At 39.5% G+C, this 25,450-nt stretch overlaps 2 protein-coding genes across 11 annotated transcripts in view; both read right to left on the bottom strand.

Annotated features, from left to right (window-relative positions):
• LOC127934471 (ventricular zone-expressed PH domain-containing protein-like) overlaps positions 1 to 4,432 on the bottom strand; it is a 98,374-nt gene extending 93,942 nt beyond the window's left edge. Inside the window, exon 1 of the mRNA XM_052531886.1 lies at positions 4,241 to 4,432. The gene's annotated coding sequence lies outside the window, so the exon portion shown is untranslated. The remainder of the gene's footprint in view (positions 1 to 4,240) is intronic.
• A 1,919-nt stretch (positions 4,433 to 6,351) lies between these two features.
• Positions 6,352 to 25,450, bottom strand: part of LOC127934462 (E3 ubiquitin-protein ligase TRIP12) — a 49,664-nt gene continuing 30,565 nt past the window's right edge. For 9 of the 10 annotated variants that reach the window (XM_052531854.1, XM_052531859.1, XM_052531853.1 and 6 more), the window contains 37 exons: positions 23,398 to 23,534; positions 22,957 to 23,040; positions 22,252 to 22,347; positions 22,002 to 22,153; positions 21,141 to 21,176; positions 20,861 to 20,956; positions 20,379 to 20,471; positions 19,722 to 19,883; positions 19,500 to 19,568; positions 18,800 to 18,965; positions 18,514 to 18,631; positions 18,154 to 18,310; positions 17,914 to 18,067; positions 17,234 to 17,462; positions 16,892 to 17,010; positions 16,476 to 16,680; positions 16,270 to 16,370; positions 15,893 to 16,067; positions 15,651 to 15,792; positions 15,266 to 15,457; positions 14,834 to 14,985; positions 14,392 to 14,549; positions 14,229 to 14,302; positions 13,934 to 14,133; positions 13,686 to 13,813; positions 13,414 to 13,565; positions 13,101 to 13,243; positions 12,844 to 13,000; positions 12,632 to 12,730; positions 12,145 to 12,259; positions 11,878 to 12,032; positions 9,257 to 9,421; positions 9,006 to 9,170; positions 8,802 to 8,915; positions 8,346 to 8,440; positions 8,070 to 8,173; positions 6,352 to 7,985 (listed from right to left, as the gene is read on the bottom strand). In XM_052531854.1, coding sequence (XP_052387814.1) covers positions 7,789 to 7,985; positions 8,070 to 8,173; positions 8,346 to 8,440; positions 8,802 to 8,915; positions 9,006 to 9,170; positions 9,257 to 9,421; positions 11,878 to 12,032; positions 12,145 to 12,259; positions 12,632 to 12,730; positions 12,844 to 13,000; positions 13,101 to 13,243; positions 13,414 to 13,565; positions 13,686 to 13,813; positions 13,934 to 14,133; positions 14,229 to 14,302; positions 14,392 to 14,549; positions 14,834 to 14,985; positions 15,266 to 15,457; positions 15,651 to 15,792; positions 15,893 to 16,067; positions 16,270 to 16,370; positions 16,476 to 16,680; positions 16,892 to 17,010; positions 17,234 to 17,462; positions 17,914 to 18,067; positions 18,154 to 18,310; positions 18,514 to 18,631; positions 18,800 to 18,965; positions 19,500 to 19,568; positions 19,722 to 19,883; positions 20,379 to 20,471; positions 20,861 to 20,956; positions 21,141 to 21,176; positions 22,002 to 22,153; positions 22,252 to 22,347; positions 22,957 to 23,040; positions 23,398 to 23,534 — 5,056 coding nt within the window. In that variant the 3' untranslated portion in view covers positions 6,352 to 7,788. The remainder of the gene's footprint in view (positions 7,986 to 8,069; positions 8,174 to 8,345; positions 8,441 to 8,801; positions 8,916 to 9,005; positions 9,171 to 9,256; positions 9,422 to 11,877; positions 12,033 to 12,144; positions 12,260 to 12,631; positions 12,731 to 12,843; positions 13,001 to 13,100; positions 13,244 to 13,413; positions 13,566 to 13,685; positions 13,814 to 13,933; positions 14,134 to 14,228; positions 14,303 to 14,391; positions 14,550 to 14,833; positions 14,986 to 15,265; positions 15,458 to 15,650; positions 15,793 to 15,892; positions 16,068 to 16,269; positions 16,371 to 16,475; positions 16,681 to 16,891; positions 17,011 to 17,233; positions 17,463 to 17,913; positions 18,068 to 18,153; positions 18,311 to 18,513; positions 18,632 to 18,799; positions 18,966 to 19,499; positions 19,569 to 19,721; positions 19,884 to 20,378; positions 20,472 to 20,860; positions 20,957 to 21,140; positions 21,177 to 22,001; positions 22,154 to 22,251; positions 22,348 to 22,956; positions 23,041 to 23,397; positions 23,535 to 25,450) is intronic. The other variant, XM_052531858.1, reaches the window with a different exon arrangement.

The following is a 25,450-nucleotide window of genomic DNA, read 5'->3' as shown; positions in this document are numbered from 1 at the left end:
GCAGCTGCTGTGCACGAGTGAATGACACAAACAATGCTGGAAGCCGTCAGCTACTCATATACTGCACATGAAGTACAGATCCTCACACACATTCCTCGCAGTGGCCTCATTCCTGCACACACACATCCACACAACACTACCATGGCTAAACAGACAAGTTCCAGCTTTGGCACGGGAACAAATATGGGAAGATATGATATACCGAGAAAACACATCTCAGAATTGTCTAAGGCTACATGAGCACTGCCAACGCTATCTCACGACCAATTCGTACAAATTTGTACGACCTCACTCGTATGATTTTATACGATTTGTCTAAACCCCAGTGACGGTTAGGTTTAGGGGTGGGGTTAGGTTTAGGTCATACGTACAAATTCATATGAATTGTGCAACTCGTAAAATACGTACGATTTGGCAAAAATCATATGAATTTGTACGAGTGTGGTCGTGGATGCCACTTCTATACTGAGTGTCTCCTCTCATTCTGCACACACTAAGTTTGGTAAGTTGTAGAAAGCTTAAGTAGTGTGTAGAGAATTTAAGTGTTTTGGCCTAGGTTCAATCCATCAGACCAGCAGAGTACTGTGAAAGCACCGATATAAGTTACTTTAAGCAAAACTGAAGATAGGATCATTTTAAACAAAATCTGACCAAAACAAAGTCCATTTGGAATTCATTCTCAGACAAACAGCTTACCAAGTGAACATTTTCTTCTGTTCAGTTCATCTGGGTGAACTGTATGAAAAAACATAAACACACTGGAGTACTGTTTTATTGTAGAAACCTACATTGTAATTCTAATTCAAAGCGACAATGACACTTTTTGTCATGTGTAATATTGTAAAGATGCTAGCTGTAAAGCAATCTGCTGTATAAATTATAACATTGTGAAGTACTGATAGCTATCCACCTTATGTTCCACAGAGAGGGCACTGCCATTTGTAAAGTCATCCAGTGTCAACCACTTCCAGCTATATTTAGCCATACAAAACAACTTGTTTTGCCGTTTCGTCTCAGTACTAGGGATTAACCGCAAAAAATCTTTGAAAATCGATTCAAATATGTGATGATTCAAATCTGTGATGATTCAAATCTGTTGAGATCCTAAACAAATTGCAATTCAATTATTGGTAGGAGTTTATATTGATGTATGTCTGGGGAACTTACTGTCTTTAGAAAAGTTTAGATGGTATTCTTTTTTTCATCTTGTCTCTGTATAATGCATATTAAAGGGGGGTGAAATGCTCGTTTTCACTCAATCTCCTGTTAATCTTGAGTTCCTATAGAATAGTACTGCATCCTTCATAACTCCAAAAAGTCTTTAGTTTTATTATATTCATAAGAGAAAGATAGTCTGTACTGATTTTTCCCGGAAAAACACGACCGACTGGAGGCGTGACGTGTGGGCGGAGCTAAAGAATCACGAGCGCCAGTAGGCTTTTGCGTTGAGAGCGTTTGGAAGCTTGAGGACAAAACCAACCAAAACAAACCATGGCTAACAGTCAGATTCAGCGTATATTTATGATCCAGAATCAGATCCCGAGGCTGAAACTGAACGAGAGCAGCAGCAGCAACGACTCGCTCCGAGCGGGGCTCGAACCCGGGTCTCCAGCATGGGAGGGGACGCACTAACAAGGAGGCAGAGATATTTGAAGCAGTTTTACTCACCGCCTGCGGTTCCAACACACGATCGTGACCCTTTTTCGTTGGGATTGCATCATCCTTAAGAAATAAACTATACACAAATCCGTCGTCAAACTGGGCCTTGTTTGTAAAACAAGCATCTTCGAAATGCAGGGAACAAACACAAACACTTGCACAACTCCGTTGATGCTCTGTAAAAATAAACTCCATCCACTGGTCCCTTAATGCTGTTTTTTTTTGGTAATCTGTGCAGGGTTGTCTTGCCCTGGCAACTAAAAACACACTTCTTTTGTGACATTTCGGTCTCTCGCTTTGATCAGTGAATGTTTGTTGTGCTCTCAGTGCTCTGCTATACGGGAGCGCGCACTCTTCCGGCAGACGTGCCCTTAGGACCCATATAAGGAAATTCCGCTCCATCTAACGTCACACAGAGCCATACTCGAAAAAAACTTTCCGAAACTTGTGACAAACCGGAAGGAGTATTTTTGGAACAGAAATACTCCTTCAAACGTACAACTTAATTTTTGAAACTTTGTCCATGTTTAGCATGGGAATCCAACTCTTTAACAGTGTAAAAAACTCAGTATGCATGAAATAGCATTTCACCCCCCCCCTTTAAAGTTCATAAGAGAAGCGCTGCTTTGTTTACAGCGGAAACCAAGGGAACGCTTTAAGCACCACCTGCTGGCAGAGAGTGAACCTGCGTCTCGTTAAGATCACCTGCTGTTTCTGTTTATGTATAGTTTCAAAAACTGAAGTCAAACCATTTTGTTTTTGCTACAAATTTCGAAATTATACAATCTAATTGAGATTAAAGACTGTTCATGTTGCATGTATGCAGCATCTTTGTTTGGATCATGATTAAAATGCAGTGGTTGCCTCTATTTTAAATGGAAAGAGCACTGACAAAGCCTTATTTTGTTTATATGAAGCGATTTATTTTGTGTTATTTATTTGATTTGGGGCTTTTTTATTTCAGTTTAGTTTTATTTACCTTTACATTATATTTAAATATGGTTATTAACAGATACTTTTATCTAATGCAACTTACAAATAAGGAAAATATAAGCAATCAAAACCAACAAAAGAGCAATAATATGCAAGTGCTATAGTATATTATAGTGTTATATTTCAATTTCACAAAGAAACGTGCCACATTTTGTCCAAGCAATAATAAAAGGAAACATTTAATTTATAGATAGATAATTCATTAAGAAGTGTGAATCGAATCAAATCGTGAGTTGAGTGAATCGTTACATCCCTAGTCAGTGCATTATAAAGTACTGGTAGTGTTCCTGTAGCTCAACTGATAGAGCTTTGTTTTAGCAAGTAAGCTATCGCAAGGTTGGGGGTTATATTCCCTGGGAACACCTGATAGGTAAAGATTGATAGCCTGAATGCACTGTAAGTTGCTTTGGATAAAAGCGTCTCCTAAAAGCATAAATTTTTAATTTAAAGAAATACTAAATTCTCCTTCGAACCCTCTACATTGCGACTAAATCTTCCCTCTGGGCGACTAAATAATGTCTAACATTAGCTAATGGCTAATATAGTAGATTTAACTTACCAGTGTGTGAATTGGAGGATAATTTTAGCACAGATATATTTTCACTCTCCGAACTCTCTGAGCACATCAGAGTTTCTCTCTCCATCAAGTATGGCTGTCACGATTATGAAATTTGGCTGATGATTTATTGCGATTACTTGGCTGTAGTAGGGCTTTGGCGATTATCACGATTGATTGTCTGTTTTTAATGGCTTTCATTAAATATTTGTGATTAATTTAAGGGTTCAGTAAATAATTACGAGATTTTCTTTGAGTCTTTTTTGAGTTATTATTTTGCAGTGTAAGATTACATGGAGTATTCCAAATTCTAAGTTGGGCCAATACTACTGATCCAACACCAGTGCTATTATTTTTTATTTATTTTGATTATCATGATACCATATTATAATGCTTGACTGATGTTATGTGTGTGCTTTCAGAAATGGAAAAGGCTGCAGTATTTCACAAACATAAGTTAATATATCTTTAACTCCAGTAAGTTGTAATATTTGTTATTAACTTCTACTTTGCTTTTCTTCGTTAAAACGCGAAGAACAGTTCGAGAATTAGTTACAGTCTAAAAGAGCTAACTGTAGCTCGAACACATTCGCTCCATTCGCCGGAATGCGCGCGGAAACCTCGCAACATCAATTGCAATTCAAGATCACCGTGCTTTATCATCCTTCGGGACTGACGTTACACAGTACAGTGTGCACTGCCAAATGTAGCATCAACGCCATAATGATCCATGTCTGAATACATTTAGAAACACACTTTATTAAGGCTAGTATTAATTTTGCATCGAGATCCTCTGCGCGTGATCGTGTTTTCAGAGTGACCGCGACCACAACAGTTAGTCCTAGTCTAATTCTGAGCACAACGATATAACGTAACATAAATACAATGAACCAGATTGACTGCAGGCAGAAGGATGTGGTGTTTCTCGCTCCCCTCTGATCAACTTTTCCCGGGACGAGCTGATGTCAAAACACATGTCCTCGAGCCTCATATGAGCAAATACAGGCTCTCAAAATACTCAAGGTCACTCACCCGGCTTCTGTCCACCAGTGCGTGTCTTTGCAGCGGATATAAAATCGAGAATGCGAATGATGTTTTTCGGAACAGTCCAAAGCGAGATGCTCGCTGTTTCTACACACTTCTCCCGCAGGACGCAGGGTTATTAGAAGCCTTTTCTCCGCCGTGTGGACAAATGCTGAAACATTTAGCAACAGGTGCATTTCTGAGGTCCCCCAGGGGACTGTGTGCGCCACATTCATCTTTCCCCCGAAAATCTTGAACATTTTTCTTGACTCGATGCTTCCTAAACAGTCATTTTATAGTCTTTTTTTTTTTTTTTTTTTGCATAATTTCACAAAATTATAATATAGGCTATTAACACTGACTTTTCCTTGTTAACACATCGTATTGTATTTCATACGATCTCAGTCGAGATTTTTCCTTGGTGAACAAGTTCACTAAAACCTCGAGAAACATTTCGACACGTTTTTATTGGGTTATCTTTGTTCAGGTCGTTTTTACATCAGTTTTAAACATGCAATAATTCATTTGAGGGGGGTAAAGGCATACTTAAAAAGTTTTAAAAATCAATTTAATATAATAATGTTCTTTTTAAAACGCACTGGTTTAAATATCCATATTTATTAAACGAAATTGTTATGACTCGGTGTGAGAAAACACATTTTGAATGATTGATTCGTGATTCTAAAACCTTTGCAAAAGTAAGAGTAAATATACAGTTATGCTTGGTTTGTTATTCTTAATTTATTATAACTATTTATTATTCTTGAATTAATCCTATTTATTGAAAAACGTTTAGTTTCGCAGGATTTTCACACACTTTTGACAGGACAGGAAGAGATGAACAATGCACTTTGATTTTGTTGATCACAAAATATGTATAGGTCAAGTAGGCTACTGTTGTTGCATTCCTGCTGTATTTATATTTAGCTTCATTGTAAATTTCTTTCAAATATGCAAATATGTACTCTTAAATCTCCTATAGCGATGGTATTCACTTAGCAAGTAATTCTAAGGAACAAGTCAGGCAAAATTTCAATGGAACAGTACAGCTGGATCATGGATTTATTCATTATGTTTCTTCCCAATGAAACCTTTGCATGAATGATAATAGGCGACAAACAGACACCCCAGCTTCCCCTGTTGGATGTTTCTGTGTACTTGAAGCAGGACAGAAATCAAGATGTCGGGCGCCCTCCTGTGACCGTGAAAGGAAATGCAACCACTTCCCACCAGTCGATGACGTTTAGGAATAAAATCATACATTTCAATAAAACTGAACAAACATATTACTTAACACAAGTGACCCCGACTGCCGTGTTAATTAAACTTCATTATTGTGACTATAGCTACATTTAAGTGCTCCAGTTAGCTTTCCTTGTGTTAACTTACACCTGCTACAAAATATAAAATAGCTATTTAACATTTGAAAGCAAATAAATTAAGACTGCCATAAATATTAGCTCTATAATTTTGTTGTTCTAGAAAAAATATTAAGACTTTTATATTATTTCCTGATGTTTTTGCTGGCATTTTAAATGCACATCCTCCACAGAGAAGATGTAGCCCACATGGAAGCAAATAATCAGCTAAATACTGCCAGTGAACTGCATTTACACATCTGCGTAATATCTAGTACTAGCTACCGTATTCTCCGGACTATAAGTCACATTTTTTTCATAATTTGGCTGGTCCTTCGATTTATAGTCAGGTGCGACTTCTCAAAATTAATTTTACATGAACCAAGAGAAAACATTACCGTCTACAGCCGCGAGAGGGCGCTCTATGCTGCTCAGTGCTCCTGTAGTATACACTGAGCAGCATAGAGCGCCCTCTTGTGGCTGTAGACGGTAATGTTTTCTCTTGGTTCTTGGTTCTAAATAAATGTCTCAGTCCAGTGCAACTTATTTTTTCCTTGTCATGACGTATTTATAGACTGATGCGACTTATACTGAGGTGCGACTTATAGTCCGAAAATATGGTAAATTGAGATTTGATCAGGGTACTTTATATACTAGACTTTTATAGTATCTTACACTTTACTGACTGAAGGCAACTACTCATTTGTTAATTTTGGACTTTAACCAACACAGACTGGAGCTTGTTCAGTAAAAAGGACAGACTGAGTCAAACAATTACTTTATTTATGTTCAGGTAAAAACATGAACCTGATGCAGTAAATTATTGCAGATCTTAGAAACCAGCACATGAACAATGAGGACAGGAGCGCGCACAGCAGCACCACCTCCTGGCCACGGACTGAAGTGCACACCACGGTTTGTTCCAAGCCAGCAGTGCCAAAATAAACTACAGCAAGAGAAAAAAGAAACAAAAGTAAATAAAAAAAATAAAAAAGGGCAGGCAATCCCACCTCAAACCGGGTGTGAAAGCTGCATATAAACTTATTTTATTTAATGAACTTTTTTGAATTATTATTTTGAAATGCTATCTGGCTATGAAACCATAAAATAAGACCAGCCAATTCTTTTAAATGAATTTCTTGTGCTCAGCTACATTACGGGATTAAAGCCCGGCTTCATCAGCCAAGCAACTTCAGCAGGCCCATCATTAAGACCTCAAGTCCCCAGAAGTCCAGCAGAGGCACACTAACCATAGAGGAGTCTATTTATCCAACACAATGGATACATCTTTTCCAACACGGAGCTGACACTTTAGGTGAGAAGTCGGCCAGAAAACAATATCAACTCGGGTTAAAAAAACAAAAACAAATAATAATAATTATAATAATAATATAATAAAGATACTACACTTCCAACTCTGCCCGCATTCAACCAACTGGAACGCTCTTACACGTTCAAAATTCTCACAAATGAAAAGGAAAAAAAAGAGGAGAGAGAGAAATTCGAGTGGAACCAAAATGTAACCAGACTTCCGGGGGGTATAATACAGAACAGAGGGGAAACTGGGCAGGAGAGCACACAGCTATTCTATCAAATGTGTCGAATAAGCAAAATCTGCAAATGTTTGTCTGTACAAATGATCTTTGGAGCTATAGGAACCCTCGCCGGCTTGATGGATGCCCCCACCCCAACAGGAACACACAGTGATGATGTCATTCACCAGGAGAGAAAAATACAACATCCCTTTTTTTTAATAATACATCAGACAGCAACGCAACTTTTAAAATATCACCCAGGTTTTCTCCTCTTATTTTTATTTTTCCGGCTTGAACATCTCTCACTTACTGATATATTTTTATAATGCGTTTCTTTTTTAAATGTTTCTTTAAAAAAATGTTTTCTCTCTCTCTCGCTCTTTATTTTTTTTAATCTGATGAGTCGCATAACACCCTTTCCCTCCTGGTCAGGAGTCAAAAGGAAGTCTCTTATGTTCTATCGTTTAGTTTCTGCAAGCTGCTTTTATTTAAACAAGTAGGCTGTACATATTTTGCCTCAATGTGGGTGTTTTAAAAAAGAAAAGAAACGGGGCAGGGGGGAAACAAATGAAAGAGGAAGTCTAAAGGAAGAAGTCAGGATTTGTGTGGTTCTGCAGTGAGTTGATTGAAGGCCATTTTGAGTGAGAGGGTGCGGGAGGAGAGATCAGGACAGATGGAAAGACTGCTGGCCCTCGCGCGCAGCAATCAACAGTTTCTCGCGCATGATCTCGATGCTGGAGTAATCCGGCAGTTTCAGGTAGTTCACACACGTCATCACCGACGGGAGGAAGTCGTCCGGGGTCTCTGTCGACTCGAACGTCTTCCGAACGATAGTGAGGGGAGGGTTTAAACTCCGGAATCCTGAGAAGAGAACAGATGGAAGACGCGTTACATGAGAACATCATCCTGAAGGCTGATCCTCCGTGGATAGAAATGGTTTCTCACCTCCGACAGGAAGTCTGGGGCTGCCCGTGACAAACTGCAGGAAAAGTCTCTGCTGCTCTGCATCAAAACTGCTCAGCACCTCAAACAGGAACCGCACTGCACGGCTACACACACACACAACAAGATTTCGGAAAGTTACGCAGAGTTTATGCGACTATAATGCATGTTGTGATTAAGCATCTTGGTTTTGTTTAGGCTGGAATACAGTACGCAACATGGAAATATGTTCAGATTTTAAAACAAAAGGTATCAAACACTGCAGACATGACTTTATACCTGTCGTGTGTGTAGCCGTGGTCCGGTCTGCAGCACTCCATTAGTGTCTTCACATCCCAGGACTCTGACTTACTGCCACATAACAACTGATCCAGCTGGAAAGAGCGAGCACATGAAAACAATATTTTTTTTATCATTTTTTAACTTAATACAAACTTCATTGCAAAACCACCAGTTAAAAAAAGTCAAACTGCTTGGGGTTTTTTATTTCCTGAGGTGATCTTGCAATGTTAGTAAGCTTATACACTCTTTAAATGGGTGCATCTCCTTCAAGACTTCAGTGTAAATTCTGACTGGTGTTTTCGTTTTTCGTTTTAGTTCATGTCCCCTTTGGCACATCATTTAAAACCTGTACTACAAGTGTGCAATTAGAAGAATAAAGCCAACAAATGCAGCAGGTATCTGATGGCTGTTAAACTGAACGACTAAACTGATGAAAGGAGAGAAAGTGCTCACCTCTTCAGGATAGAAGCACTGCAGATGTTGCAGAGGGAAGACCGACTCAAATCCTTCCCTAAACGACTCAAACTGCCGAGACACACCTTCATTGAGCGTCCAGTAGACCACCAACTACACACAGACCGAACAAGAGTTGCTGAAGTTAGAGCGGTTTGTTCAGGTTACATTAATGATGACGTGTCAGGTTATTCAGTCCCCTACTCTGAGGTATTCCTCCAGGTTGTGAATGGTGACTGGCACGTCTTTACCCCCTTTCTTCAACTCGATGTTTGGGAATCCAGGCAGTGTGAAGTCCAGGCCCAGATCTTCCACCGAGCAGCCGTTCATGTTGAGACTCTCCAAGGCCTGCTGTAGGGTCTCCCGTGTCTGACAAACACAGATAGTTACAATACAACACAAAAAAAAAAACTTTCCAGATGTTGAGATGTTGTTTTTGGTGTTTCAGTGCTCACATGTGATCGGTCCTGCTCTATTCTCTTCTTCTGGCGGATGATGTCCTCCAGGTGCTGGATGGATTTGGCGACGCCAGGATCAATGTTGACCAGATCATGAGAGCTGATGGAGGATTCGTGCCTCAGCATCCACTTATAGAATGGCAAGCCTAGAGGCAAGTCCAACTAGAGACAAAAACACATCTAAATTAACAAGAGTCAATGACTTGATTCGGGGTATAAAGCAAAAATAAATCCTGAGCCTGAACTTATTTCAGACGGGGCAGCACATGCAAAGCATAAAATGACTGTGGCAACTTTAACATTTGAAAGGATACTATGGCAAAGTCATTGCTTTCTTCATTCAGACTGATTTTCTTTTTCATGAATATATGGTTGATCTGAAGAATAAAAGCTATATTATACATTTGGAAAACTATGAACTATATCACTGCTTATCGATACTAGGGGTGTGACAATACAATTAACTCACGAGATGAGGCAAAATACAGATACTTGGCTCACTACAAGAAGACAATATTTTTTTTTTCTCACAACCAAGCGCTACATGCCAGAAAACTTTAATTCCTGTATGATATTCTTTAAAAAAAATTTTTTTTTATTAAATGATCAAATTAAAAAGATAGTAGCTACACTGAGCTTTCGTTCCAGAAAACTGCCAGAGATCGTTCTGTGCAAACAAAAACCAGAGCTGGAGCTGATGCTGGGTAAGTGTGTGTGTGTGTGTTGCAGTGATAATGTTAGTTAATGTATGACTGTTTTACCAGCAGAAGAGGAATGTATCGTGTCATATTTTCACTACACTATTATCACGCCCAAAAGTCTTCACAATAATGATACTATTCTTTTATCTATAAAAGTTCGAAAAAAAAATAAGTTCACTCAAATTCCTCTTAAACTTTTATCACACTTGAAATACAAATGTAAGAAAGCAGAGAATGAATTTGTAACTATAACTTTGTGATGACCGGCCATCTTTTTACAGAATCCCAAAATCGTTCACACTGACAAGCCAACTTTTTCAGGAGCGGGTGTCTTTTTCAACCATCATTTACTCTGATGTGATATTGTTTTTAATACCATGGCTTTGTCTTTGATAGTGGTATATTGCAACACACCTGATTTAAATAAATCAATGTAAAAAATATTCTGAGATTGTAATGAACAAAAACTTTAAAGTGCCCTTGTTATGCCATTTCCAATACTGCCTTTCATGCAGTGTGTAATCTAGCTGCATGTGTATGTAAATGATCTGCAAAGGTTTAAAGTAAAGTTACTGTCTCCCAGAATAAACTTTTATTTTATTTTATTTTTCTTTACAGCTGAAACAAGTCGTTAAGAGTCTACACGTCATGGGGTAACACATTTGCATAATGCGCGCCTATGTTGGCCAGCCGCAAACAACTGGACCCTGCCCACAAACACGTCATTTTGCTGACAACTTGCTTCTCTAATCTCGGCGAGTTCAACGCGGGATTCACAAAATGCTTGATGTTGAAAGATGGATCAGTATTCTGTTTATTTGGACCAGCTGCTCAACTGAATCTCAACCTGTAAATATGATAAACAATAGATGTTTCAGAGTGTTCAAAATACAGAATTATTGAAATGGGCGTATCATTTCTGAAAAGAGCTGTACGCTGTAGACCAATAACAACAGACTGGGCCATCTGACCAATCAGAGCAGAGCAGGCTCAAAGAAAGGTGTTTAGACTCAATCTTTGAACGAATCATTTGAGAATCATTGGAAAATTAGGTGATATTAAATGCATATTTTGAGAAGACAAAAGCGTTTTTGACCTTGCATGCACGTAATACTATTGTAGGAGACTCCCAAGACAATATTAGGAGCTAGGGCTGCACGATATTGGGAAAAATTTACATTGCGATATTTTTTTTCTGCGATATATATTGCGATATGAAATAAAAAAAAAATTCTTACAAACAAAAATGGGGTGAGCACACTTAAATTCTCATTTTAAATGATTTAAACATCGACACCATCGTGTCAATTGATTAATATGCGCGAGGGAGAGAGAGCAAGACAGCGCTCGTGTTGTTTGAAGACATTGAGCGTGCGACCGGGGCTCGCTTTGAGCGCGCGCTCTCTAAGGCCGGTGACAGGTGCAATATAAATAGGCGTCGGCTCTATTTCTAGCATGCACGTGTTTTCAGCCCTTGAGCGGCGCCTGAGACGTCTGCAAGCTCTAACCTGTTAACATGGGAGCTGAATTAAAAATGGACACGCCACACAGCTGAGACGGTTGCGCCATGCATCTAGTGTGTCGGCGGCCGCGCGCTCACGCTCTCTCTCTCGCGCGTGCTCTTTGGCCCATACAGTTAATGAATAACGGATCAACTACGACAGCTTACATCGCACATCCTGTGATGTGACTATCGTGGATTTGTACATCGCGATATCGATGCTTAAACAACACATCATGCACCCCTATTAGGAGCCGTGAAAAATGGCAAAATAGGGGAACTTTAAAAGGCTGAAATACTTAGAAAAGGCATACAAATATATGAAAGGGATTAATTTAATATTTTTGAAGTAGTGAATTAATATTTCTTTATTGCGGTAAAATTAAATTAAGTAATTTTGTCATGTGTAAACATACCAATCTGAAGTCCATGATCGCTTTAGCCATGAGTTTCCCAAGAAAACGGAACTTCATTTTGATCTTGGCGATGTGAGCTGGCTTGGTAGTTCGACCAAATGGTACAGCAAACAACCCTCTGGAACTGAACATATACTTGGTACCCTCCTGACTCCCTGCTCAGAGACAGACAGAGAAGAGCCAAACTTAGTGAACAGCAGTAGAATGCTATTTGCTTAACACTGGAAAGAGTGCACAACATTGTTTTGATAAATAAATCACTGTTACCTTTAGGGTTGGAGAGAGTGACTTCCTCTCCTCTCCAAAGACCCAAATCTGCCCTCTGCAACTCCTGAGACACCAGAGCATAGAACTCCTGTGTAGGGCCGAGACCTGTTCCCACCTGAGACACAGAGAGAAGACCGATACAAATCAAACAAGACTGACAGAAAAGTGGACTCTCAGCAGAAAAAGACACTTATTCAAACTTGCACTGGCTGAAATACACTCAATGGGCTTGTGAAATAACAGTGGTGGCGATTATTATTTTAACCACATCTTAAACTCGAATATACAATTGAAATTTGGATCGATTCAGAAAAATTTGAATTGAATTATTATTATTTATTTTGCAGTTCAGATTAAACAAATCACAATAAAAATAGTAAAACATACAAAAGTATAGGATTTCGGGTGACAGCGAGAACCATGGGATTAATTGTGTCTGTGTGTTTATGTAGATTATGTTTCTGGCCTCATCGTCAGTCAAGCATACCTCGTTCTCGTATTGAATTTCCAGCATGGCTCTGGAACTCCCGAGATCTTGCATTACTGACTCTGCTTGCTTCAGGAGCTCATCACGGTTTATCGTCCTCTAGACATACAAAACAAAGAATATTAGAACGTCGTTTGTGAAAACATACCTCTGCTACGGTTTTATGAAGCAATTACAGCTTGCAAATGCTTAAACAGAAATTTTAGGGCAACCTTCTTCCTATCAAGGCGAGGAGCGACGCGGCTGTCTTGTGAGTCGGACTGGTTAATCTCTGGGTTGGTGTCGAGCAGACGCTGCATGGCGCGATCGCGGTCAAATGCAGTCACGTAGAAAAGCATCTGCCGTGTGTCGAACGGGAAGAAGAATGGACTAGAGGAGAGAAGATTAGAGGTGTAAAAAGTACAGAACAGACTCCAGGGAAGTTCAAGACAGCATTATTAAAAATAGTAAAATGAAGAGTTTGCAGTACCAGGTTTTGCCGAGCTCAGTGAGCCAGGTGGGAATGTTCCCTGTCATGATGACCAGCGGATCCTGCAGCTGTCTGTTGGCCTTTGCTGTCAGTTTACTGTTGATAAATTCACCACTGGGAATGATTTCCTTACATGCAGCATTCTGGGAAAAAAGAGATACAAAGGTAAGAAGAAATCTACACTGTTTGGGTGTTTTATTATTGGGTGAATCTGACTGAAACACATCCAACACATGAGCGTATTCTAATAAAGGTTCCGTTATTGTACTTGTGCTTTTGTATGAATGGAAGTGTTCTTGAACATGGTACTAACCTCATACAGGTAGAACCAGTATCTACTGATGGAGTGCAGGACCCTCAGCAGCAGAACCACCTCCATTGAAGGGTCATCAAAAGTGATGCCCTCTGGAGGACCACTAATGAGGTATGACTCTAAAAGGTTTGTCACACTGGGACACACACCCTCTGGAAACACACAAACACCATAGTCTCGATAAAGATAGATTCCAGTGAAGTTTCTTATTAATCTCCTATACAGCTTCTGCAGGTTGTCAGTACACAAATGCATACAATATCTCCCCCTACCATGCCACAGTTCATCCTGTTTCTTGGCATTTCGAGGGGAGGTTTTAGTGGGAGCCGTCTGTGCACGACCCCTCTTCCCTCCAACAGCGTCTTTACAGCCCTCTTCATCCTCTCTGACTGGCTTATACCTGCATTACACAAACAAACATGCATTAACACATTCTGAATACAAAACAGGGAAAATAATAGGGATGCAGATCACACATCCATGGAAAAGGCCCAATATTTCAGGCATGTAAGTTGTGTACCATATAGTGTGTGTTTTGGTCCAGATGCCAGCCCGCCCCAGAGGATTTGCTTCATCATCTGTGCTCTCTCGCTCCTCCTCGGCCTGTAAGCTGAACTGCCTGACGGCCTGATAAACAGTCATGTTGTAGGGCAGCAGGTGCTCTCCTATATAGAACTGCAGTCTGTGACGTACACACCCAGAATTCAAGAACTGGGCAGCCTTTGGGAAACGGTTAGAGACCACAGAATTTAAAATAATAATAATAACAGCATACTGATGACAGTAACCATTATTATGAAAACAATCATCCATACCAAAGATTCATCAATCTCATCATCGGAACCATCATCATCACTGTCTTCATCCTCCTCTCTGATCCTTCCATACCCTGTGGAGACAGTAAAAGTCAACCACCTAATCTGAGAACTCAGAAACAAGAGAACTGAGAACATCACGTTCCGATTCTTGTGTGTATACCTCTAACCACAAGGTATCTCTCAATAGCCTGTACTAGGGCCAAGGGGTCGATTTTGACCGGCCCGCCCTTCCACTGCTTGACATTGGTGCAGTCTGGGTGTCTTTGCAACTGGCACTTCAGCTGATGCGTGTTAAAGAACTTGAGGGCTTGTGAACCCCTGCAAACAAAAGAGTAACGATTAGCAAGAGAACAGCTTTTTTTTTGCACTAATGCCAATTTATTTGTAATTATCTCTTTTTGCTTGTGTCCATTAAAAATAAAGCAAGTTTATACTACCATTTTTAACAAAATGATTTTGACACCAAAAAGCCAGACTCATTAAGTATATAATATGATCATTTAGTTTGAATCAATAATAAAAGAAAAGTACAAGAGGAAAACAAAAGACAAATGGATGTATTTACAACAAGAGCATTAAAGAAGATAGCACGAGGGAATTACCTGCTTCCGTTGCCATTCCCGCTGGGAAAATCATGCACTTTAACAGGGAACTGTTCCATCTGACTAAGGCAGTTGTTCATCTTGTGCACCAATGCCAGCAGTGGGCCATTCTCTGTCAGGTCCAAACGCCCCAGAGGTTCCTGCCCTGGTATCTGAATCACATAAACAATGAGTCACACTGAACACACCAGTGACTACAACAAAAATATTAACCCAATTAACATGTCAAATACATTCAGTCTCTACAATCGATACTGGAATTAACGGTATATAAAAGGCATAGAATATTTCTGTGTCAGGGATGCTTTTGGGGTAAGCTGTGCTAGTAGCTCGACATATAGTAATTAATAGTATTTGGATGAAAAATTAGAAAGAGAGATACAGGAAGCTGTATGTTTTTTCAAGTGTAAAAAGGTTGAGAGTATGACCGACCGGGCAGCCGAAGAACACATGCAGGAACCTCTTGATCCTCTCGTCTCTAATGATAGTGTCCCGTTCACTGTTTGATGTCAGATACAACAACAGCTGCTTCACAAGCCCACTGTGCTGGATCTCAAAGGAGGACACATCTGATTCAGATACAATAGTGCTTATCTCCTCTAGACACTCCACACCACTGTCAACCTGAAATGTGCATAAAAACAGTTTGAGAAAATTAATGCCTTCCACTGGGTGACCAAATGAAGTGTCAAATATGGTTTTCTTTCTAAACAGTACACATTAAAAGTGATAGCATGTTATGAAACATTTTAAAATGCTGTCTGTGTCTATGGTTCTTTGTAATGGCTACAAATGCTAACTTTGTGTCCAGGGTTACCTGCAAGTTCAGCTGTTCTGTGGCAGTGCAGAGTCTTTGCAGGACATTCAGTGCAGGGTTGCTTCCATCCAGACTCTCCGAATTAAAGTAACGCTCCACAAACTTGCTGGCTTGTTCCTTTATCCAAGCCTTTATCTTATCCCTGAAATGTCAATGTTCAAAAGTTGATAAAAAAATAATAATCCTGAAAAATATACTACAGGTAACATAATAGTTTTTAACACAGAAAAATGTTGCTTTACCTGTTGTTTGAAACCGAGTCCTTGGGCGGCACTCGTGCCAGACCGCTGACCCCTGCAGTGCGTGAGGGCTCGGAGTTGGAGCTGTTAGTCTGATTCCCCAGCTTACCCCAGGTCTTGGGATTTAAACTGGCCAGGAAAGAGGACTTGGGGGACTGTGTGGTTGTTGGGCTCTTAGCTGTGGAGGAGATATTATAATCATGAGGTGAGTACATTCAAGTGTAACGAAACATTTTACAATTCTTAAACAAAAGAAACTAAAAGGCACTAAAAAGCAGCTGAACTGGAAGGCTCTGACTGTTTTTGGCATTAAAGAGAACATCAAATGTCCAAATACTTTTGGCACCACTGTAATTCTCAACACAAGGAGTTCTATGTACCCTGATTATCCACTTTGTCATCATCTCTGGGTGGGGAGTACTTTGGACGCCTTGGTCCTCTTTTAGGAAGGCGCTTTCTTTTGAGAACGTCACTCAACCTACTAGAGAACAGAGGAATCTATTTTTAAACTTAAAATGGTAAGGCATTAGTTCCCAAGTCTGCAAACTCTCGATCGGTAACAGTGCGTGTGAGAGTAACTCTATACCCCTGTGGACTGAGGTCCAGCGAGTCGTCCATGCTGTGCTGGAAACTGGGCGAGCCTAAGTCGGGTGTGACATTGGAGGCAGCTGTAGTGGTTGCTGTTGTGATGGTGGTGGTGCAAAGACTAGCTGTGCCGCTGGTGCACGCTTTCGGAGGGCTGGTGAGGAACACCTCAGATTCGGCTAGGTTCTTTACCTGGTGCATTACACCTGAACACAACAAGAACAATAAAACAGCAGTGCTGGGTGTAATGCATTAATATTATCAAATATATATATTTTTTTTATGCAGGTGATGATGTAATGTTGGGAGACAGGCTTGTTGTTTTTCAGTAACCCTGCCACAGCTAGTCATTTGATTTTGTGGAATAACTTCTACAGAGGTTTGATGTGAAGCTTATATAAAAACCAGATCCAGTACCTTCACGCCTGAAATATACACTGAAAACATCTGGAAGCTTCTGCATGAGGATCTCAGCCATCTGCAGAGAGCCGACTACAATCTTCAGGTCCTGACTGGACAGCATGGAAGCTATGTGGCTACAAACAATTCAAACATTTGCACATATTAGCTTAGAATTATTCAACTTTGAAACCATGTAAGCATTCTTACAAGCTTAACGTAAGCCATATATCTTCACTTAAATTAAAAAAACTAATTAACATATAATTAACATCATTATACTTTAAAATCTTTACTAATTTTTATAAAGTAAAAACAGGTTTTGTCCAACCATTCACACAGGGCTCTGCACTGACTGACCTAGACACAGCATGGTTGCGCAGTACATCTTTAAGCAGCTCTGCATCTGCGAAGTAGATGATCCGGAGGATGGCTCTAAGGCACTTGTGTCTGACGGCAGGCCCGGCTGAGGAGCTGTACACCTCATACAGAACCCCAAACAGAGTCTTTATGAAGCACTTGGCCAGCTCTGGGTCCTCTTTCATCAGCTGAGCTCGTGCGTCCTCTCGCCGCACCTCAAAGTGCCCCCCTGTGAAGACGGACAGTTTTTTTATTTATTGTTTTAAAATGTTTTATATTTTATTGTGCCATGTTTATAAAAGTAAAATTAGATTCCCTGTTTATGGATTTCATTGTTTGTTTGTTTCGATGAAATGATGCAGATGGGAGTTGAGGACCTTTTTTTTTTTTTTCTCAAGTCAGAATTATTTGACAGGTCATCTGCTTTTACTGGATTTCTTGTACATTATATATTTCATATTAAAATAAAATAAAAAAGCATCAGTGTCAATAGAGCCAAAACTATGAAAAAATGTGTGACATAGTTAGGAAAATACGGTACTTGTTTTCTGCCATATTTCCGATTTTATCAAAAAAAAATTAAAATACCTCTATTTGATAGTTTGCCACAAATGTGGTAAGGGAACAAAGTAGAAGATTTTTCCAGAATATTTAGTGTAATATGGGTTGGGCATGTGCACCTGTGTTGGGGTTGGCCAGAGGGTTGGGTTTTCTCTGAATGGCTCGGGCAGTGCCAGTGTCTTCATTTATCTGCTGCATAGAGTTGAAGTCGATTGTGTAGACACGGCCAAGTGTCGACAGACTTATCTCGTCTTCTCCGTTCTGGTGTGCAGTCTGAAAAAAGTGAGCAATTAAGATCGAATGGGGATTCTGAATCGTTAGCTGGTCTTCTGAATGCCACGCTAACTACGTCAACATACTTCAATGATGCGGCTGTCAATGCGGTTGTATGGGTGCCACAGGCCCCTATCATCTCTCCACTGCCAGATGGCGCCCTCTATGGTCTGGGCACTGCCTTTCTTCAGCATGGCATCAACCGCAAAGATGCCCTCTCTGGGCAGACATGGCATCAGCTCACTAAAGCAGAAATATAAGAGTTACCAGACACACTCATTATGGATTCCCCTGCTGAATTGTGAGCGAAGATGGCCATTTTCATTTTGGAGTTAACTAATCCTTTAAGCTTCAAAACTATTTCTCCAATCACTCGGAGCATGTTAATCAGATGTCACGGACAGGACCACACAAATCGAGGAGAGGTTTATTAAAAGAAGATGTACCAGATGAGTGAGGTGAGTTCATAAAGCTCCTGGGGGCTTCTGGGAACAAGGTCAATCTGCTCTTGACAGCTCCCATTAGATGCTCCACAGAGCAGGAAACGCAGGGTCTCTGCTATATCTGAAAACACAAAACACACTCAGTCACTCAATAAACATTTACTTGGAGTTGTAAAACCTGCCACAAGTTGTTCATCTTGATTTGTTAAAAAAACAAACTGCTATCAAACACCACATTCAGTGTTGGTGTTCATTTCTTAATAGAAACTAATTGGTGCAAGTGACTTACTCTGTTTCATGAGCTGCACGGCCAAGCACGGGCAGTTGGAGCACATGAGCGAGAACATGCGCACTACCATGATGAACATGCCGGAGCTGAGCACGGGTGGAGTGAGCACCAGCAGCTGCTGGATGTTGGTCAGCAGGTCCCGTGACGCCACCTGCTGTAACAGATTCTGTGACACAAGGACACACAGGGCAATAGTTCATGAGGTCATGCTGAATGCACAATAAAGTGTCACATACCAGATGAGGTACAGTACAGCCAATGCACACACAAGTTCTTTTGACTCATTTGTTTAAAGTGATTCATAAAGCATGTGTGATTTTATTGAAATTATTCTTTTAATTAACTGAACTCATTTTTCGTAGTGCTTGTTTGATTCTCACCAAAATTAAAAAACAGCTTAATCTAAATGCTTATCTGCTAAATTTGATAAGCCAACCATTCAGATTTAATGTTATAAGCTGATGAAATTTAATTGCAGAAAAAAGAAAATGTTCAACTTGATTGCTCGTACAGATGACCAACTACTTAGCTTGCATCTCTGCAACACTTCAATGTATAAAAATAATTAAAACCTTTTTGATTTTGAGAACAGTATGTGATAACTCATATTAAGTGACTTTTCATTATTATTATTGAAATGAACCATTTAAACAAACCAATTTGTAAAAACTTCTCAAAGATTTAAGGCAGCATTTCTCACCTCCTCATGCTGAAAGTTGTCCACCAGCCTGGCAAAACAGAGACAAGTGCTTTCGACAGATTTTTTATCCTGTAAACCAAAAGTCATAATAAAAATGCTGAGTTCACACCAGTAACACTACGGTAAACATACTGCTTGTTTGTGTCACAGATCCAGACATGACATCCATTTGTCTGCTCTTCTGAATGTGAATGAGATGTGTGCTGTGTTTCAGCTCATCACCTGGTGTGTGAGTCTCTGAGTGAGCAGGGGCAGAGAGTCCGAGACGAAGTGAAACTCGTCCGGCGTGATGCTCTGGCAGCAGTTAGCAGCGATGGCTAATGCGTTCCTCTGCGCGTTGATGCTGAAGAACTCCAAGTACAGCAAACAGTCAGCCAGACCTCCCTATAGATAAACAGTTACAAAAAACAGCAAAGCCTTTAATGGATTGTCATTTTCTGTAATAAAATAAAATGGGCATGGCAGAACAGATTCCACATTCAAAGCACATCTGTGCCCGCACATCTAATCTATATTAATGCGTGAAACATTTTGTGCTAACTAAATTACTACATTTAATTCAGTTTGACTAGTGTCTTATCATATTGGTTGATCTAGCATTAATCACAACACTCAGGCTACGTTTACACTACAACGATGTAATCAAAAACAGAAAAGTTTTCCCTAAAAAGTTTCACGTATACACAACAACGTTTTCAAAACGATTCGCGTTTATACATATCCGCGAAAACATAGAATCCCAAAACTTGGACTTTGAAACCGTTTTTTTCCAAAATATGCATTTTCAGTCCCCCAAAAATGTAATTAAAATAAAGAAATGTGCTGTTTTTGCCTGAAAACGTTGTGCAAATGGCCCCCTCAGAAAGCATCGGTACTCACAGCCTGTAAGATGGCTTTGCTGTGCCTCCGTGACAACATTTCCAGGGCGGTCAAGGCTTGCTCTGCCACATCGATAAACTGGATTACCTGAAGCTGTGGACACAAGGGAAACACAGATTTGAGACAACAAACATAAAAGACACCTCTTTTAAAGAGGACCTTTTTCATGAGTGGCTAACTTCTTCACATGTGAGATGTCACACTCCCATCAAGTTGGCAAACACTGAATATGTAAATGCAAGTGGTTATACGTGAATGTGGTTGTGATGCCATAACTTGATTTTGATGAGAGATTATTTTTGCAACTTAGCTGGTAAAAAGTGAGTGGGATAAAATTTTGTATTGTGACCATTCGATGTCTATAATTATATTATTATTATTATTTCAAAAGAAAAACCTGCTTTCCTTGATCTAGCACCTTTAATTATGTAATTCACATAACTGAGAGCCAGGTCTCAAAGGAACAGCGAGGTGTCATTTACCTTTTCCAGGAAGACAGGGATGGCGTCTACCACCACAGCCGAGGAGCGCGGCAGAGCCTCCATCATGTAGGTGAGGGCGCGAGATGCATGATTCATCTGCCGGGAAGGACACATGGGGGAACAGTTATTAAGTCATTCTCTAATTTTAAGTGTAAAAATTGAATGCCTGTGAATAGATGGTTATAATCATTGACAGGTGATAGATTCTGAACAGTTGGTCTTGATCGGCGGTTGTTTTCGACTGTGCTTGCACCCACTCACAGAAGTTCATAATACTCACAATATCAAAATTATGCTCCATCTGTAACAGTGTGATCTGCAAAGAGAAGAAGAGAATAGGATATGAGGGTAAGAACAGAAAGAAAAGAGAGCATGCTTGACTCTCCACACCGAGATGAGGTTGTTTATCTCTCGGATTATGAATTTTATAAAAAAGAAAAAAGGTTTTTAAAACCCTTTTTTTTTAAATATTTTAGACCTTCACAAATAAAATGAATAAAATTTGGGTAGAGTAGGGCACTGTCTGTTATAATATCATGATGAGGAAAATAACCAAAAAAAAAAAAAAAAAAACCTTTAACAACATTTTTAAAATTCAAAAAATACAAGTTTGGAAGGGATGAGTCAAAATTTAAAAATTATTATATTCATATTCATTTAAAATACACTGTTAACAACACTATGTAGATTTTCACAAACAAAATTAGCATACAGTTGAATAAAAAAAAAAATGTCAATGTGGCGCTTCATACCCCTGTGTAAAAAGCATTATAAGAAGGGAAGCCAATCATTTGCAGGTATGACAAATCCCAGAAGGTAAACACTGCAATAATTAATCAAAAGCAGATCATAAGTGATCGTTTGGCATAAATGCGCAGTGTTTATTGATTGCAAACTGCTCTGAAAACTGCAAGCCTGTAGAACCCTCAAGAGCAAAGCATTTTTTTACTTTGGCCCTTAAATTAGTTACAAATAAAAGACTTGGGACTTTTAAGGATCCTACAACTACTTTCTGGCATTATTATTTGGTGGATCATTTGAATAAGTTTTTCCTTCCTGTCTAATAGGGCAATTCTTGGACAGAATAAACTAGAACCAAATGAATTCCAGATGAATTTCCTGAAGCAGGGAGAGTGCTTACCAGGGCAGGTACGACGCTCTTGACGGGGAATCCTCCCAGTGTCTCCTCATTGCCCATCACTAGCAGCTGGCACATCTCTATCGCAGCCTGGAGCTGCTGGGATTCGTCTCCTGCAGCCTGAAGCCCCTGCAGCAGCTGCTGTGCCTTTGAGCCTGCAAGTGCAGAGGGAGACAGAAGACGGACATGGTGAGCAGAGGAAATACTCAATCATCCCACACAAATGACACAAACATAAGTCAATGTCACTCACTAGCTCCACTCCCGATGGTCCTATGAAACAGCTGAGACATACGGGGCCCAAATGGGCCGAACAGGTGAGGAGGAAGGCCCCTGGCCTCCAGTAGAGCTGTAGAGAGAGAGAGAGAGAGAAAAAAAGTGTAAAACCTTACACACAACTACGAATTTCTGTTTCATTATGCTTTGATGTAAATTATATGAAAAAAAAAATGTATTGTGAAAATAATTAGGTGAAAAAAATAATGTTTACAGTGCACTACTAGTATATTATGAAGAAAAAATTGAAAATTGAAAAAATGTATTTGTACTCCAATCAATTAATACTAAATAATATTGAGAAGTGACCCATTTGAACTGCTAGTGGCACCCAAACATCCTATACACATATATATATACATTTAAGTGATTAAAGAGATTAAATTACTTTTATATAAAAAAACAAAATATGTTAAACAAAATGTTTGCATTTTCAGTGTAATTAAATACTCCCTTTTATCAACTAAAATTAGATTCCATTTTAATCAAAGTAAACTTGGCTAAAATGTATTGACATGAAATCGAAATCAAAAGAAAATTAACTAAACCTCTCCATTTTATGTTCAGATGTGTGAAATATATAACAAACACAATTTCTCTGAAGATACAATTATATTCACAAACATCTAAAAATCTTTTTTCGCTCTTTAGATTAATGATATAACAGGTAAAGCATACATACCTTGCAGTCTTCCCATTTCAGAGTCATCTGATTCACTCTCTCCAGAGGTGGTCATGCCAACAGCTCCAGCCACTGAGCTAGACGCTTCACAACAGAGAGAAAATGAGCAGAGGAGGACAAGACATAGAATAAAACATTTAATGCCGACACTGTCACAACTGTCATTGTGCTCAACACATAAACCAGTGATCCTCAAATCTGGCTCGCGAGATCCAGTTTCCTGCAGAGTTTAGCTCCGACTCCAATTACACACACCTGCCTGTGATTTTCTAATGATCCTGAAGACACTGATTAGCAAACTCATGTGTGTTTGATTAGGGTTAGAGCTAAACTTTGCCGGAAAGTGGATCTCGCGAGCCAGATTTGAGGATGACTGTCATAAACAGTCATAGTATCACATACAATATATAGTAAAATCTCATGGCACTGCTGCTCTCTTACCTGATGCCCCTTGTGGTGTCTCCTCTGTGCGCGCGGCTGATGAATTGGCCCCATCCTGGTTGTTGTCAGAGTCGGCCATTTTCTCCTGTCGGCGAGATTCGGCTGCCCCGCGCTTGCCCAGGCCTGAGCCTCGCCGACTAGAAAGAAAAGGAACAAAGAAAGAGAAAGTCCAATATTGTCATTTAAATGTGCATATCCACACATACTACACTGAAATGATGCCAAACTATCAAAAATAACTATTTACTTTAATAAAATGTCCATAGCCAAACAGCACAGAAACAACCCAAACTAACGTGTGTGTTTAAAGCGATGGATGACATAACTGTAGCACACGATATGGATGCTAATATTGATATGGATGCTAATATTGTTATCCATTATATTTATCATTGTTGGTGTGACTGTGTAAACTGAGATGATGCGCATCAAAGTTTTGGAGGAAAAAAGGGTTTCGAACAGTCCTGATCTCTGCCGCACACCTGATAAACACAGCTCAGTTGTGCAGTGCGAGAGAGATTAAAATGACGGAGATGTGTGAAGTGAAAGAGCAGAAAAGCAGCATCTATTTCATGCACAACTTAAACGACAACAGGTAAAGCTGTCAGCTGTGTGATGAATTGGAAATATTGTTAACATTTTTCGTTGATAATCATTAATAATATGGCTTCTTCTTAACAAGATCTTAGGTCTATGCTGTGCTCTGTTAATGCGTGAACTTCATTATTTCACGTGCACTTGCTGTCCAGAATCGCAAAAAGCTTTGTGCCTTGTTACTTTTTAATCAAAGTATCAGCTTTACAATTATTCAAAATCCATAACGTAATACAAACAAATACAGTTTTTTGGCACTCTTTAACGCACCAGGCACGATCACTTTAGTTCAAGCGGCAAGTGACCCATTTACTCTTTCTCTTTACTACTATAGTACATAAAGAACATGAATTAACATCAAAGATAGGCTATTTTAAAAGAAAGCCTACAGTACAACTTCCTGAAATGTCTAGTGTAAAAGCTCATTCAGTGTTTCAAACTTCGGAAAAAGCTTGTAAACATTGCAACGTAATATACATTCAGCTCATATTTTTACTTAACCTGCTGTCTACAAGATTTAACTGCTCCTATAAAATTACATTTTACCAATTAAGAAAAAAAGACTGAAAGTGTAAAAGACATACACTCTTAAAAATAAAGATGCTTAAAAGGTTCTTCACAGAACGATTTTTGGTTCCACAAAGAACCATCCAGTCAAAGGATCTTTAAAGAACCATCTCTTTCTCAACTTTTTATAATCTGAAAAACCTTTTGTGACATGTAAAGGTTCTTCAGATGTTAAAGGTTCTTTATGAAAACCATTTAGACAACAAAAGGTTCTTCTATGGCATTGTGAAGCAACTTTATTTTAATGGCAACATTTACAGGATGCATTGAGGAGGAACCCAAACTTGACCTAGTGGCAGAGTGATGTTTACGGTCCATGATACTGGTACAGATTCAGTGTAATAAACAATGTGCGACTATATTTTAAGTTGAAGACATTTAGTTCCCACTTTAAGTGAACCTTAGTTCCCAGGTCATCTAAAAGATGGATTAAAAAGTCAAGAAAAGATGAGAAACACATGGCAGTATGATTGAAATGTTAAATTAAATTTGAGCTACAAGGTCTGAAGAATGCCTGCTGAAATCCCTGGAGCTACCAAGGATTTTGAAATCTTGCGAGCCCTGAATTATAATCAGGGAGTCCAAAACACTGCACCTAATTTCTTATGAGGATGAACTGGAAGTTCCAGTAAAGTAAGTAACTGAAAAGGAACAACCATGTGCAGACACACCACTGTTGAGCAAGAGGGGAGAGGGGGTAAATCTAAAGGTGCTGTCACATTAGCATAATGGTCCAGTGTATATTGATAATAGTGCAGTGATGCATGAAGCATAGCTCACACTGAAGTCACGTTCAAACCAAGCAGCTGTCTGTTTGTCAACACAGCATTCACAAGAGATGTTGGACATAGGTGTTGCATAAGCACCGCTAAGATATGATGAATGCAGAAAT

Source organism: Carassius gibelio, chromosome A18, assembly GCF_023724105.1.
Source record: "Carassius gibelio isolate Cgi1373 ecotype wild population from Czech Republic chromosome A18, carGib1.2-hapl.c, whole genome shotgun sequence".
Taxonomy (NCBI): Eukaryota; Metazoa; Chordata; class Actinopteri; order Cypriniformes; family Cyprinidae; genus Carassius; species Carassius gibelio.
The sequence above is the reverse complement of the archived record's forward strand: the minus strand, read 5'-3'. Positions and strand labels throughout refer to the sequence as shown.